This window comes from Anticarsia gemmatalis, chromosome 19 (genome assembly GCF_050436995.1).
Source record: "Anticarsia gemmatalis isolate Benzon Research Colony breed Stoneville strain chromosome 19, ilAntGemm2 primary, whole genome shotgun sequence".
NCBI lineage: Eukaryota > Metazoa > Arthropoda > Insecta > Lepidoptera > Erebidae > Anticarsia > Anticarsia gemmatalis.
The window spans coordinates 4,080,658-4,098,534 of NC_134763.1; the positions used below are offsets into that span (position 1 = coordinate 4,080,658).

The 17,877-nt window shown below is 34.4% G+C and overlaps 1 protein-coding gene across 3 annotated transcripts in view; it reads right to left on the minus strand.

Annotated features, from left to right (window-relative positions):
• The window catches only part of LOC142981154 (uncharacterized), a 234,584-nt gene that overhangs the window by 57,958 nt on the left and 158,749 nt on the right, over positions 1–17,877 (minus strand). For 2 of the 3 annotated variants that reach the window (XM_076126859.1, XM_076126857.1), the window contains exons 3-4: positions 17,570–17,783; positions 6,649–6,753 (exon numbers count right to left, since the gene is read on the minus strand). In XM_076126859.1, coding sequence (XP_075982974.1) covers positions 6,649–6,753; positions 17,570–17,783 — 319 coding nt within the window. The remainder of the gene's footprint in view (positions 1–6,648; positions 6,754–17,569; positions 17,784–17,877) is intronic. The other variant, XM_076126860.1, reaches the window with a different exon arrangement.

The window sequence follows — 17,877 nt, forward strand, 5'->3', positions numbered from 1 at the left end:
TAAGTTAGAACCACGAAAGTTGAAATATTTTTTAAATTTATTTGTGGGCTACATTAATGAGTTTACATTCAAGACCAAACTTATGACTTAATAAGTTGGGTTTTAAACCCTAGTACTGAAATAATATTTTAATCCGCAAAAGATATTAAAACATTACATTTGCATTTTCGGGTCAGAGCGCACCTTGCGTTTGTTTTCAATATGGCCACTCGTACTTAAGTCAGAGAATTTACAGCCTTAATTTTGGAGTGTCTCTGTGCTCCATAACAGTGAAAAGTAAGCATAAATTAGTGTGAGACCACGGGTCTTGGCGGCTTTATTCGTCACCTATCTGGACCATCTGTGCGGGGAATTTACGGCTCCCCGGGCCGCTTATAAAGTTCTGTACATAAAGGACTTGCAAGCTGTCGTTACGACACTCTCGCGAACGTTGCGGCTTTTTAAACTAGTTCAAGGCTGATTTTTTAAACGGACTGGATTAATTAGCTTAGGCTGTGAAGTAAATTGAGAAAAGTTCGACTTGGTTATTTTTCTTTAGGTAAGATTGAATAAAATATTGTGATTAATTACTTATAGTTGTAATAGCAGTTTAGTAAGTTCTGATACATTTATAGTTTAATTTTACTTTAATAAGCGGATTAAAGAAGCTTAGATCGTTTGTCTTCTTGAGGAGTTGCAGGTGAAAAATTATAAATTATTGCTGCAAGTTTCTGAAAAATCAATAAAAATAAAAGCAATTTGCAATAAATTGGAAATAATCGCATTAAACAGCAAACGACAAATCCTCACCAAAAACCGCGACATAAATCATAAACCGCAACACGATAGTGACCAAATCATTATCATTCAAACAGATTATCAACTAGTTGAACCACCAACTAAATTCCCCTACGTATACCAAATAGGTTTTACAACTCGCATCATTTATATAGAGAAGAAAGTTTTATCAAAGTAAAAGCCCGTATTATGAATGATGAAGCAAGTTGGGAACTGTAGGGTCGGCCTGAACGAGGTTATTGTGCAAACAGGAAGCGGCGCGATCCATCAGTGGTTGTCAACAATTGGGCTGCGGGCGAGCTCATTACCATGCACTAATGTATAATGTACAACTGCTTTACATTTCACTTTATTTCATTCGTATTTTGTAATGTGGAGCGGGAGTGTACGAGTGGTTCTTTAATTAGTGTCGTGATTGATACCTGTAGACCTAATAAAGTTAATCTTAAAAATATAAGAGGATTACTTCCCCTTTTACCACTTATAATACGTACGTTCCATTTCCTGGAAGCTAAAAGTTATAACATATAATTATCAATAATGCAAAGGTTCTATCAGTATTTCGTGATAATTGATACTCAAATTAGCTTTGCTTGCATAAAGTATAATCAAAATGTTGCTCATCTCAGCAAAAACCTAGCCGTATAATAAGAACATGTTCAAACATGCCTTCGCAAATACACAAGTAACAATAAGCTTTTCAATGTTAACTGAAGACGGAATGCCTTCCTTAATTCCCATTTTAAGTTCGTAGTGCATACTCTTTGAATAATATGTTCTGCTTTATTATATGGCATGCAATATTGCCGGCAACACGGCACATGGTACCTCTCGACGAGGTATCCACTTACAAAATGCTATTAATTTAATACAGGAGACAAGTTTCTGTATGCAATGTTAATATTTCCGAATGAAACCGACTTAAAATGTATGGCACGAATTAAAATTGTAAAACTGAAGTGAAATTTAATTGTTTGGCAAACATTTGATATGGTAATGTTGGTGGTGCATGATTAATTGGCTGTTTTTGCTTGTGTTAAATTGGATATAATAATATTTGATTGTTTTAAATGCAATCATAATTGTTGTATTTGTTTAAAAGCTTTTATGGTTCGTATTACAATGTAGGTAAATCGTTACTGGACATAACTGAATCCATGGCAATGGCAATACGATTTATAAACGGGTTTTATTGGTATTCGAATGTCGGTACCTACTTATATTTTTCATCAAAATAGTTACAAAGTTGCTTCCTGGATACTTCTAATCGTTAGATAGTTACCACTACCATCTATTTATTTAGAGTTATAGCAGATTAATTCTACTGCGATATTGATTCATACACTAAGATATATTTTCCCGAATGATAGACGGAGACCTAAATACAACATATTCATTCGTTGTATCTGTAATGAAACGCATAAATACATGCAATTCCTTGCAATTATTCGTATAAATAGAGCTTGTTATCAACTAACTATGTTCCATACGGATCCGTTTATTACAACAAACAGAGATGTCGTGTGTAACGATGTCTTCATCTGCTAATGCAGTCTGCGGCGCGAGCTCGTTGTCGTTTATTCAACTTAGTGCACGTATACACTCATATCACCAAATAGAGACTTATGTTTGTTGTATTGCTAGTTGTTTTGTATGTATTTTAAATGTTAGGCTGCAAAATTCTGGGTACAAAGCTTTATTTACCCGACATTTTCATGTGGTTCTAGTGGTTGCGTATTATATTATTGACCACCTAATTGCGTTTAGGGAACTTTCTTGTTCTCATTGTTCTATTTTATAAGATCATAATAGGCTTGCTCTAAGTAATTAGTCAAATTAATATGTTATTAGACAATTAAGGTTGTATCGTTTGAATCCTTATTCTGGACAATAAATTCCAACCGACTCAAACGTCATCCACAAACGATACAACAAGAAATATTCGCCAACAGTAAATAAACGGTAGACACAAATGTACGTAGAAATTTCAGTATCGTTTGTCTTCCATTTCAACAGTTTCTAGTTGCACCGTGCGCTATTCGATAAGGCATAACGAAGCTTGACCAGAATGCACTCGAGGGAGTCGAGAGAATATAACAAAATGTATTTTGAAGCATTCTCCTGAATGCAGACGTTTTACAAGCTTACAACCATTACGCAATGCTCCACTGGGAATTACTCTGAAATGATGGATTTTTATTCTCAACTGTTGTTGTTCGGAAATGTCTGCATTTCTGCAAGTTAGTGTTATGTAGGTTTTAATTACAGATCTTTAATGTAGTGTTATCAGACTTATTTTTATTGACAAACAAAATGTCGAAACGCGTTTTCACAACCAAATGTTTTACTAATAAAGTGACGAGAAATGTACCTATACTCTGTTGTCAATGCTGTTAGAAATCAACTTGTTTGTTGCAAGTGAGACAGTGAATACAGCCGACTTTGAGCAAAGTTTAAGCGGCTATGCTATTTTTCGTCCAATCATCACATGTAATAAACAGTTACTAAATGCAATCAAATTGTCATCTAAACCTTGTATTAACCGAATAGATAGTCACTACATTAGTTGGTATATATTGCAATTAATACATCAACAATACAACAGTAGTTTACAATCCTGTTGATGACAGTTTGTGTATAACGTCCAGTTGTAATGAACAATGAACATCAAAGCGAGGCCACTTCACCTGTTATTAATCGTGATCAATAGCAAATATGTTTCCCTTTGTGAGAAGGTCACTACATTCCAATTCAGTTTGCAATTTGGCTTTGATTCCAGGATTATTATTAAACGTTCTATTGATAGGTATTGGTTATATTTCGGATGATGTGACAAAGCGCATTTCATGTTTATTGTTTACGTGTTTGACTAAAGAGTATATCAATTCGAAATAATGACTGAATCATATCAATCATTGATAAGTCAGGTTGAAATTCAAAATTAATTTGAAAATGTTATCTAGGATTATATTCCGCGCGTATTCAATTAAAAGCTGCGAACATTTATTTTTGTTTGATTAGATAAGAATGAGAAAAGAAAATGTCTGTATGGCGTCAAAGATTGGGAAGCATATTTGTTGAACCAAAATATGTTGGAGTTGACCATCCAAATTAATTGTAAAATATCCTTGTATTACTTAAAAACAAAACTTTATGTCTGTAGTTATCAGCACAATGTGTAAGCGAACTATTAAATGGAGCTGTATGAGAATGTACAACGCTCGTTGTAAATTGTGTATTGCATTTGAAAAGGGACAATTTTGACCATCAAGTTGGAAACGGGAGTTCCATTAGTCGTAATGGATTGTCACAATGCGCAGTATTTGTGCGTCAATCACGATCGCCCTCAGGCTTAATTTGTGACGACAATGAAGAGGGAATTAGTCTTACGGTATTTTGCCGTCCCTACCTTGAATATCTGTCCGAATAATCGCAGGTAAAATGAGAATTATTGTTTGATATTTCTGTTATGCTTAGGGATAAATAGCGGACCGTTTTCAATAATCAACGAAAGATGAGTTGGAAAGTACATTAGATGTCAATATAAAATAACAAAATTTAAATTGTATGATTAAGATTCATCGTAAAAGAAAGATTCATTGTTATGTTTATGTCAAAGTCAGCTAGCTGAACTATAAAACCACTTCGTTACAATCAATTAAAAATCTAACCAGCTATAAAACTTCAACGTCTATAGCAAAATATAACAAAATGTTCGCACATGTGATACATTTTATAGGCATATATATGCAAAAAGCACTTCCGTGAAGCGAATATCAGCAATCAGTCAAAAAGCAACGGAACTCGGCTATCTAGTGAGAGTAGCGAGTAAGTCAGTCGCTGTGTCAGTCAAGTATGATGCACGACGGGTGACAGCACTGACAGTCCGCATTACAGCGAACTGAGACTGACACTCTGGTGTGACTTCCAAACCGAACTCACCTCTCGTGTAGTTACGATCGTTCGTCATTGAAATAAAATTGTAATATGGAATTCTAAAGTCTTTATTCTTCTTAATTTTTTTCGGCAAAAAGAGCACATTTTTTTCTAGTAGCTGCCAGACATAAAAGTGTTTTAGTATTTTTTTGCGCTTTTCTATAGTATTCTATAATATTAGATTCTGTGGCTATTTTCGACATAGCCTATAAATCCCAGAGTCTACGTAAGTGTGAATTAATGTTCATTTAAACACATGAATGTTCGCTAATTAGTGAATAACTCTAAGCTAATTAGAATATAAGCAGATAAATTATTAGATACCATTCTAGAGGCATAATTACTCCAACTGGATCCCATTTCGATGCGAACAAAAATATGCAAACATGCTAAAATCTGTAATGATGTAAGAAAGTTGAAAACGCCAATATTTGTAGTTAGTATTATAAACGTCCGTCGAAATATTTATTCCAGAACTCAAGTTGTGCAAGTTTTAAAAACTTATCGGTAGTAGAACTGGTAGAGCAACATTTATGGATCTTAATATAGTGGCGCACTCGAAGATTCATGTAACAGGTTGTTACAAACGTTTCCTATATATTTCACGTCTCGTGAGCCATAAAACTGTGAAGTTTCGCCGTTATCGTGCGCGGCCAACTCGCGGATGTCATTGCACGAAACACATCAATCTCGCGCAAAGTTCCCAGTCCCGCCCCGCCATCTATTCATCTTAATGTTTTAAAGCCACATTCATCAATTCACAGAACATAAGCGTATCATTACGAAAACGTATATTACGTCTCGACTCCCACAAACATTTTCGCAAAATGTTTCTGATATTTCGTAACATTTTTACAGTACCACAGAATTTTGTGCACAATACGTTGGCAAAAAGTCTTTGATGTCATGAAATGTCTCTATTATTAGTACTTTCATTTGGCTTAATTTTATTAGGCACGAACTAAATAAGTCAAAGCGACTCGCTGCGCGCCTCTCGTGTTTCGAGAAATGTATGTATTGTACGTGCATACATACATATACACAGTCTTACACATAATGACGTGTGCTGAAACGTATTCGCTTTGACATAATTTGCATTCACTAATGTATACAGCGATACGACATGTATGTATAGATTGTATGCAAATTAATTGCACTTTATCTAGAATCAAAGGGCGTCGTTTCGAGGAATATATCGTGTTGAATCGCAAGACGTCGATTGTTAGTGAACTGTGAGACGTGAACAGATACGCCGAATTGTCATTTGTGTTATAACGGTATTGTCTTACTAATGTTAGTATTATGAAAGCTGAATATATTTATGTTTATCGCGGAAATAGCAAGTTCAAGGATGATGTGTTTTGTTTGCCAAATCACGTGATCAAACGACCTATCTACATGGTACTCATCGCCATGTGTGCACTCATAAAATAATGACATAATATTATATTTGTCACAGCAGCCAAAATATTTTCTGTGTTACTCATTTTCTGCTTAAACATGGAACATGCAAAACATGTTTATATATAAAAAGACGCTTATTGTTACTTGTAGTCGTACATATCGTGGTCATGATTCTTCAATAATATTCAGACTTAACTTATATATAAAAATGAATCGCCAATTCTGTTGCTAAGCGCAAAATTCAAGTACCGCTTAAACAATTTAACTTATTGTTTTTGGAAAATTGGCTTTAAGACACGGAGGAAAGACTTACGGGAGGAAAAAAACTATTAAAAATATACGTCAGAGAGCTGCTTGGGTCAATTAGTTTATAATAGAACAAAGAGTGGCGTTAAGTTAGTAGCAATAGTTATATTCCATTAAGTATTTTGACAAATCGTATTTGTTAAGATCTTAACACCATATAAATATTATTAGTTTTGTTAGCAGGTTAGTGTATGGTTAGTAAGCACACACTCGGTTCCTGCTTACCGTTGTCATGGTCTGGTAGTGGCAGACTGTCGGAGGCGTCGGACGCCAGCGCCAGATCCGGTGACGCAGACCCTAGCAAGGCTGAGAGCCCATCGTGTTCACCATCTGTGGAAACAACCACTACGTTTACTTGTGAATATACACCTTTATATACCGTGGTATCTCTTCACCTATCCTGTAAAATTAAGACGAAAATATAGTCTGTAGTTTTTGTTACAAAACAGTAATCTTTATTGAAGTAAAGGTCAAGGCTTTGAACATAATTATAAGATATAAAAAACTCGAAATATTCCGTGGCCTTTTCTTTTAATAATCGTTACAGTAGCTTGAGTCCTTAAATACGTTCCACACGTGTAACTTCAATCGAGTGATGAAATACCGGAACTATAAAACTTGTTGTTGCTCCCTATTTGTTGCTTACTCCGGATTAAATAACTTTCAAAGTTATCGATACCTTTGTTATGTTATCAACAAATGTTAACAAACACGTTTCTGTAATATTCTGAAGTATAAACTTTTTATTATTAACTCTCTCTAGATCGTATTATTATCTCAAGTGCTATTATGGCACCGCACATCTGCGTATAATATCAAAAGTATCTGATAGCATAATAATTGTTTTAAGACAGTCTGGCTGCGGGAAAGCACCGCGAATGTACCAAAGAGCTCTCAAAACTTGTGCAGCTTCGAATCCCTATAAATTATTTATGGCAGTTGAGCAATTTCCTTATTCCCTGATGTACGCCGCGTTCCCTAATTACGTAGGTTTTGAGTACCTCTTAGATGTCATACTCGATTGTCTATTAACGAGAGTACTGTTTAATTCAGTCCTAATTTAATATTTTCGAGTGCTTTGTAAGAAATGAGATGGGGAAAGTCAAAGTTTAAAAACAATCATAAGATGGCGGCGGGCCGTTCCAATTTAGAAAACAAACTTTTTGTAACTAGGTGTAAATGTGGTGTTCAATCTTGATGTTGCCATGATTAAAATCAAATCGAATTATATTGTTTAGATCAAATGTTTAGATCTATCAAGTAGATACCAATAAGGTACGAAAAGAAGTATTTTTTCTATCAATCATACTTTTCCAAATTCAGTAATATGGTGACAGTAAAAAAAGGTTGTGGATTCTGTAGGCACGTTCTAGTTATCATCTTGTTTATTCGCAGCCAAATGTGGGACATAATAAAACGCCAACTGACGCGCGAAGGGTGCAATAAACGGAAGGTACTCGCGGCTTCAATTTCAAGAATATTTTTCTTCATGCAACGTAATCTTGAATTATGATTCGTTTACACTTGGATATTTTGTCTGCGATGTGTGAACGCGTATGTGTACCAAATTTAAATGCGTGTGTTCAGGATCGTGGTGTGGCTTTCCCTCAATACATAAAGAGGATTTTTCGACCAGAATGACTGTTCGTAGCTTTAGGGTTCTTAACGAAAACTTGTTTGGGTAGATCTTATGTTTAATCTTCAATGGCATAATTTTACTACCCTATATGTAGTAGATATCTACTAATGATCCTCGTTACGTAGGTATTCTATTCCACTTTGCAAGTTCAAGTAACTAAAAGAAAACTAATTTATTCAGGATCCCTATTTCTGTCCCCTTGATTGCATAGTTTCGTAACAAAACCATTCGTGATTAAACGGTGTTTCTCGAGATGTTTGTTTAATAAGTAGCGGTCACCCGTTGCAGCCCATAACAAAGCATAATTGAGACCCGAGAAATCCTTCTAATTAGAAATTCATTGTCAGAAAACAACTTCAGACGGCAGCAGAATAGTTGAATACAAGTGAATAGTTAGCGATATTTCGGTCGGAATGGTCAATATTAATTACAAAGTGAGCCAACACGGCTCGACGGTTGCGCCACTCCGACAAATTTATTCAGCTAAATTAAATGACACTAAGTAAATAGCCGAGTGCAAATTGGTAGCAGTCTATTGTGGCTCAAGTGCCACTGAGCAGTTACTGGCTAAGTTTCGGCAGTAAGTCAGGCCGAGTACGGTATTACTTCATTTGCAACTTTATGGTACCGCATTTCCCTTCGGCGGTCGGGCGAGGGAGCCGCTCCTCGGCTTGTTTTATGAAAAAAAGTCTGGGGTGGTTTTCTTAAAATTATTATCCCGCCCCACTTCTTTGTTCCAGATAGTGAGGGGAAAGTAGAACGGTGACGTTCAACTGGCCCTTGTTATGTTTTCGACAATATTATGCTTATTTAATTAGCTATGCCCAACATTTTTAAGTAGGCTGGAACAACATCCACCTTCATGTAAAGATATTTTTTTAATGTCCAAATTAATAGTACTTGTTCTCAACATTAAAAAATTCTCGACGAATAAAAAAACATTTAGGATATTTTTTGAAATTCTAGTACCGAATTGAATAACTGTGGTTATTGAAAACTGAAACTAAAAAGAAGAAAAGTTCGTAGCCAAGTTGCATTAGCTGAACTTTGCGGAGTTCCTCTCTTTATTTAAACGTCATGCTATTCACAATTTGAACTTTCGGTTTTTTGCCACCGTCATTAAGTTCTTCGTAGGACTTCGGTTCACTTCGCAAAGAAGTTTCTGTCAGCGAAAATAGAGCACATTTTTATATTGCACCGATGAATCTTCCACTTTTAAAAATGATTATTTTATAAATGCATTGTGACGAAAATGTATTGTATTATATTTTTAAATACTTAGAACTATTTTTACGTTATTGTTTCAAGCAAAAAAATGTATGTCCACTATAACAATAATTGTCTCCATAACTTGATGCTAGTTCAGGCTTTTGAAAATCGTTTGTATTCGACTAGTGGATACAAAAGCCATTGAATACACGAGTTTTGAAGCATGAAAAAATAAAACTAAATTGTTTTGTTGACGTTCTTGTTTTGTCATGTATGGTATTGAAAAATTGTGAGCACCTATTGATTGGCCGGACACTAGTGGTACAAAACAAATCGTGAATGATGTGGCCTTTCACGGCTTTTCGTTTCACCCGGACGTGCGTCATGTTAGTTCCTAGTGATGTAGTACTAACACTAAAAGCCCTGATTGTGTAGTGAAATAAATTGGACATTGGAATGCGGTATTTGTTTGTGGTGAAAGTCAATGCAATGCATTATAGGTTGGAATTTTATGAATATATAGAAATCATTATTTGTTTTCTAGATTAATGTTGTTGTTAATCAATAAAACGGGTTTTATAAATCTATGCTTTTCGGATTTGCGTAGTAGTAAATCGCCTATATTTACCAATCACACATAAAACAACTGTTAATAAAATATGCTAGCTGAATAATTAACCAACTACAGCCATTAACATTTCTTAACAGAAACTAAAACTAATTTTGGCCGACATATAGAACTTTGAACGATCTAAGCGATACTAGCAATACCACATTCTAGCGAAGTAATTTTTTCTACACTTAGCTCATATTATAAATGCCAAAAAAAATTGCTTTACCATCAATACAACCAGTGAGTTGTACATTGCATATAATATATCACAAGCATAGCTAGTCTTCAATAGGAAACATAAATTTTATCTCTTATCCAAAAAGTGATACAAAGAAATATTTTCGCTAACAGTCGATATAGATAGAGATAGTAAATCATTTTGTAAGATGGCCGGCCGTCCCGCGAGTATTGAGGGCAACCTAGCAAGTTGCTGATAACATTCCCTCGTGGTCAGTTTTGTTCGATAGACCTATCAACGGAGATAGGGATCGAGAATAAAGTTAGACTAGATACCTAACTATTTTCGGTCATTGGGTCATATTATATTATTAGCCCTATTCTCTTATATAATATACGTGCCTTTTTAAAAAACCTTTTCTAATTTACCTTTTCACGATTAAGTAACTGAATTTTGTATCAGAAGAAAGTTCAAAATATTGTGTTAAATTTATTTTTCGGCACTATAATTATTGCTCTATTGCCACAAGTTGACTGGCGATATAACATGATCTTCATTCCATAGCCATAAGTAGTTCATACGAACTATATACTTATTATCTTAGTGTAGAAAGAATCGCATGTCTTAATTTAAAACTGCTCCTTTAGAAGGTCTCAAGTATAATACAGCTAAAGTGGCGTCCAAATTACAACGACGGATAAATAAATTTCATGACCCCTCGTATTCAGACTCTCACTCTTAAGTCTTTTGCCCTTTGTCATAATATAAGCAAATGAGAAGGCACATTCTGAATTGTTCTTTTAATACAGCTAACAATAAATAAAATCAAAAGCCGCCATTATGTCAGTTATCTTGAGACCACCGCGGCTTTAACCACGACAACATGCCTTGTCACATGATGCGAGAGGTAAGTTCTTTCAAATCACAATAGGTATACGCTAAACCATACTTACGAATACATGGTGAAACCATGTAAACATATTTTTTATTCTCACTGGAAAAGCTTTGGGCAATTCATTCTTTTAGGTTTCAAACTTATTTTTAAGAAGAACAATTAAGATTTTCAAAAGACTAGGGACCAATTTTTTGTTAATATTATTACAGATTTTACTAAACTACTAAGTTGTCTGTATAGTGGCCTCGTCTCAGATTCTGCAGAGGACAATTATGACATCTGATACGGCTTTAAAGTTGTTAGACGAGTCGCGAGCGTAGAGGAACTTAAGTGCCGACGATTTAGATAATTACTTTATAGATTTTGTTTACGGAGCTCTACTTTAACAAAGTTCGCTAAAAAGTCACCTGGTACATAATATTTTTTCATTAGCTCGCGTGTGCCTACGTGTATTACTTCAAAAGTTTTCACCATTGGATCCGAATCGCCAGGGCTTTTGTGGCCTGTCGGCATTCAATCAGTGATATAAGACAACTACTAGATTCCAAACTGCTATTTTCTTTACAAAAAAATCGAGCCAAAATGAAATAATTAACATATTTGGTTCGTAGTAAAATTCTCTAAAGATAAAAGAGTAATCTATTTATTGATATTCTTGACTGCACACTACTATAGCTAGCGTATAGCTTACGTAGAATAAGGATCTAGACTTGACTATAAGTACTATTGAAAACTATTAAAGTTTAAGTTACGTGTCACGTTTGTATAATATACGTATGCGTAGATATCAACACGGTCTCAAGAGAAACTTGGGCCGACAAATCACAAGTTACTAATAGTTAGGCACTAAAGTAAAAGGCATTTACCACAGACTTAAATAGTTACGTCGCGCACCCATTTTGTCAGATGCGACTAACATCTGCCACCAATATATTATAACATTTATTAACAAAGTTATATGAGGGTTCGTGTTTGTCGTAAAATTTAATAGAAACAGCCCTATATGAATTTATGAGGCCCAAAATGCGGGCGATCGAGATGCCAGCTCGCTAATCTCACTGGATACTGGAACATTTTCCTACGAACAAAAATATTTATGTTGTGATTTCATTTCGCTGGATGGTTTTGAAAAATGGAATCAATTTTGTGTAATTTTATCTCGTTTTGTTTATACGTGTTGTGAAATATAAGGGCCATTGTTACGTATGGAATGTAGGCTTTATGTTCGTTTGAAAGCTTTATTAATTTAATTAATATATTCTAGTGTGCTGCATAACATTGGTGAAGGGATATTTGGAATGTTGAATATGAGGCTTATTCGTATTGTTTATTGCAAAAGGACAGTGGTTGATAGTTTTTATTTTACACCGACTTTCCACTAATAATAGTAGAGTTCATCGGACTTTTACCATTGAGAGTTGGTAAATCTTAGGTTTTACCGGAAAATCTTAGGATTTACCACAGGTCGGGCCTTTTACAGTAACATATACATTGATAACTACGTCTATTCCCTAATTAATTATGTACTTACTAAAATATTATAATAAAATTTAGTCAAAGGACAGGGAGAAATTCGTGAGACAGCTTCCAATTTGTCCCAACATAAATAGTGGTGTTACTCAACTCTTAGTTTCTAGGTCACAGAAAACAAGTCTAGCCGCAACTGTTTGACAATGGCTGCAGCCAACACTGTACACTGCGATACACAAATCAAATGCAAATGTATGGAAATAATGCGCATGACATTTCACACTCCACTTCCCAACCATTCAAGATCCGAAAATTAGAGCATTTCGTTTTTGTTTCCATTTTCCTCTGTATTTACAAAACTGAAAGAGAAATAGGTGTGAGAATTGTAAAATCGGTTATGTGGAAACTGGGTTTGTAACACGTGAAATTTGTGGATTTCATTTTTATTTCTATGCTTGTTTTTCATCAATCGTTCAATTGAATTATTTGGCTTATAAGTAGTTAAATAATTCAGCACACGCTGGAACTGAGTGATCATTGTTAATAAATATAAGCATACTCGGAAAAAATAACTTGTCAAAAAGGCAAACAAAAGATACGAGAGTTTTCATTTAACCAGTATTTTCCTTTTATAAAGAAACGTATGTGAAACATTTCAGTTACGTACATATTATCGAATGATCCGCCGTCATATCTACCGACTCGGGCGGGTGAGTCGGCTGAATCCACAGATACAATTTACAAAAGTGACAATTCATCTTTGTAAGTGCCTGCGTCGACGATGCTCCGGGTGAAATATGCACTACTACCATTTATTCATATTGCAGATTGCTTACTGCTCTGTTTTTTATCGTTTCCAGTTTACTGAGGTTGGGTTTTAAGGATAATGTTTTGTTTTTTCTGTTCGTGTTATCTATTCTTGCATAAAATCATGAGTTATGTCTCTTGAGGTTGCGTTTGTTTTTTGTTTGCTTTGTGGTGTCAAGTATTTGTTTACTTTTGCTATTTTTAGTAGTCCTTCTCTTTGGGTGAATTATGTAAAGAATTAGGTTAACAAAAAGGTTTAATCTTTACATTACGTAGACATTAATAAACAAATAAATAATTTATCTTACAATGTATCCTCTCATCTTTCCAATTAAAACATTTTCCGAAAAAGGTCAACCTAATTAAAAGAATGTAAAATCACAATGGAATCTCAGGAACCGGGAGTCCCGCATGAAAATTTAAAGACCGAACAACAATGTCAAAATGCTACCTCCACGTTAAAAGTATATTTAAAATACGAGAAAAGTTATGGAATGTCGAAAAGTTTGTACAAAGCACAAAGGGATAATGAACTTGTTTACCATATGTTAATTAAATAGTCTCTAAGGGATTGGCTAATGGAATCCCCGAATATTTACCTACAAGGGTAGCGGTGATGAAACACGCTGTTGTCAAACCTATTAGCTTTTAGCTAACTGCTATAGTTACACGGCTGCTTTTACATAAAGCTGTTTGGGGATCTACTTCAAATTAAGTCAGTATTTTTGTTCATCTCGTAGGTACACAAAAGTATAATAGAATAAGTTAGAAACTTGACATATAACTTAAATGTCTCTGAACCGTAATAGTTACAAAATTACAAAAATTTTAACACAGTTAACCAACTTACAAAATTAAATAATAACTTCGTAATTGAAATGCACAACGGTTAGATCTTTACAATTTACGTGCTCAATAATAGGAGAGAAATTTTCATCGTTCGCTTAAGGAGGTCTAATTCAATTAGGGGGCTTCGAAGCTCGTTTGCATGAGTTTGCATTTTTAAGCAAAATCGAGACAGTTCTCGAGTGAATTTTGACAAGTTGATGTCCTGCAATGGCGGCCTCCCTCGGGGCCTAATGGCGAGCGACGAGCTAGATAATTCGAATTTCGAAAGCTAGTAAATTATGTTAGCTTTGATCTTCAACAAAAATACGAGAAAGAATCGCATTAAATAAATATTTGAAGACGTCCTTCTACTAATACGATGTGCTGAGTTGATATGATATTTATTTTTACAGGCTTTATTTTGGAAAGGCAACGGCCCGTGAGGCTTTGTGCCTAATAGGATATTAATAATATTATACTGCTAAAAACTTGGCTGAATATAAATGAATGGTAATCATAATACGGTTGATGTTCTTTGTTAAAATTGACTTTCATGGATGGCGTAATGGCAAAGTGTTTCTTTGTATTTAAAAATTAAAGACATACTGAAAATAAAAAAACAATATTTTAATTTTTTTAGCCGGAATGATGACTGGTTATATCATGACAGTTTGTATAGTGTTTTCAATTGAATATAATTTATGGTGTAATTTTAATGTAACGATGTTTCGCAATCACGCGCTCTGATTGCAAGTTAATCTTCAAATGATGTATGAACGTTTCTGTATTGTTCATTCCCACACATAATCCCACATAATTAGTTTTCATCGGTGATTAACTGTTGCAAATCATTTGGAAATATTGTATTTTGAAGAAATTATGACCAAAATAATGATAATTGTTATAGATTTTATAACAATTATCGTTATTAATATAAATATCGTTATAAATAATTTATGTGTTATTCATTTCCAATCATAATTACAGCTTATAATAATGTCATGTTTAAAAAAGAGAAACTGGGTCTACCACTTTCATACTCACAACGAAATGTGTCACATCACTAACTTTTCTATTTCCATAATGTACAGCGTGTGCACAAAATATGCTTCAGAATTTCCATAAAACTAGTGATGTACAACACTTGGAAGATTTAAATGACTCGATAACAAATGACAGAGCGTTGCGCGGTGTCCAAGCGAGCGTCGAGCCAGTTTCCAATGCAAAACTCCATATTTGAAATGCAAAATAACCGACGCAGCATTCCCAGTTGTGAGTTGCGGAACGATCATGACTCTTGACGTGAAATAAAATAGTCCGAACGTTTGTTGCGATGTCTGAATGACAATTTTGTTGATTGTAGTTCAACGCTTTTGTAAGGTAACGGATATGGGCTAATTTGTTACACTGATTGCTATTTCACTCAAGTAATTGTAAGTCAAAGAGTAATGTCAATAGTCGAATGTATCGTACTAACGTAGTAAAATATTGTCTTTTTGTATGTTACAAGTGCTGTAAATATTTTTTTATTGTAAACTTTCCGATAGCAAATGTAACGTTACTTTATCAATGACAACCACAAGTGAATCATGATTTCTCTGAAGTATTCTTCTGTGTTTCATTGACTGACAGTTTTATTTTTAAAGTGTTTTATTTTCAAAATCCTCGCTACATTATTACTATTCCACGTAAAATATTTTGGGTTTATTTTTGTAATTCATTTTTAATATAATTATTCTTATTGTTTTTTATAAAATAAATATCAAGTAAAGTTTTTATTCGAATTCTGTTTGAAGTAGAGTGAATTATGCGCGTGGCAATTATTTGTTTTGTAAATTGGTTTCAAGTGTTGATTCGAGCTAGTTAGGCTAATCTGAATGCTTAATCAGTATCTATAGGCTGAATAAACAGTGGTACATAACACCCGTGGTATTGCTAATGATGATGAATCATGCAGTATATAGCCAGTCTATCAATAATAAAACTATATTTTACGATTATAGTTTTTTATAGGAATATGGTGTGTTTTGATAAGATGATTAAACTCGATCGAAACGACTGGCAACAAATAATGTATCGTAACCGTAAAAATCTCATAACGCCCGTTTAGCAGTTTAGTATTGAGGAATGATTTACTAAGAAATTAAACTAAACAGTTAAATTAATTGTAAATTGACTTAAGTATGACTTTAAAATCTTTGAAAATTAGCACTACAAAAAATATTATTAAACTAATTAATAAACGAACTTCTTTAGTCTATCTTTGAAGGTTTAAAACTTTAACACGTATATTCATGTATTTCTCGTATAATATCATAACATAACCTTCAATTATGATTTTTAAATTACATTTATTTACACGGATGTTAATCTGGTCACGTCAAATACTGCATGGCTGACTTGGAGAGTTAGGTGGTAAGTCTCAGTAATTAGTCCGAGATAAATCGTAGATGCACAATTATGATCAAAAGAATATTAATGGCGTGCCGCGCGGTTCACTGAACTTTACTTGGCGACAATTTATCAGTTGTTTTTGTAATCATCTTACTAATTATGGGCGTATTTTGCTGTTTATACGATCGTAGCAGGTTTTCTACTACTGTAGCAATATGTTTAAAAATTGGTACACAATGAATTTTTCTCTCTTTAATGAAGATAACAAAGCGATTTTTTGTAATATTCAGTAGATACTCGGTAAAAATATTTTTAGTGAATTGCGCTATATTTTGTTTGAAATTAAATTTGCTTAGAAAACAGCTTAGAGTCCAGTAACTTAAATCCTACGGTAAATTAAATAATGCTAGTTATCATTCGTAACTTGAAGTTCCTAAATAAGAATTTAAACATTCAAATTAGCTTTTATCTGTCATCAAAACTAATATTGTAACTGGCTACATAAATCCCGTGATTGTTTTATTCAGTAACTTCAGAAATAAAACTAGATCCTGCGTGAACCTTTCGACGAGGATGCTAAATAAATAAAATCCAGTTTCTATGTTATTTATTTAGGTTTCAAGGAAATCCGATCAACTGTATACACTCAAAAGCGTTTTTTGCTTGTCTGTATTTGGTACACAATATTTTCTCTCTATCTTCACTTGTTGATCAAAACTTCGGTACTCCCATCATGGCTACTTAATAAGCAAAACGCGATTATTTAGTAGGATTTAGTTTTTTTTCATTTGAATTTACATTGTTCTCATAGAGGTTCACAAATAAGGACCTTATTTGTGAATTTACAATAAATATAATTACCTGGTAATACCTTTCTTTTTAATACATTGTACGCATAATACTTCCAAAACCGCTTACTTCAAAATTATTGGCGTGTTAACTAAGATAGTATCACTTTTTGTCTTACGGATTTTCTGTCCCTCCCTTGTAGTACTTGTCACGAGTATGTTTTTCTAATTTAAAACTAACGATGCTTAAAAATTGTAATTACGAATAAGAACACCACTTTAAAATTGTGTATGTGTCGTATTTTGAAACAATAAATTCACTCACCGATGTCAGCGGCCGCATGCAGCAGGTCGGCGAGCAGCTCCGGCTCATGGCAGGCGATCGCCAGCCGGTCTTCTTGCAGCCTGGCAGCGTCGAGCTCGCCCGGTGCCGCCTCCCGCAGCTGCAGAGCCACCGCACCCTCGCCGCCCACGGACGCGCTGTACATCAGCACTGCGCGCGGCGAGAATGTCGGCAGCGGCAGCCGCGTTGTTTGCACCTGGAGAATATATAACTAACGTTATTACATGTCACACAAATAGTTTGCAGTACTATATGGGTTGCTTAGTAAACTAGGTTCTAACACTTTCTTT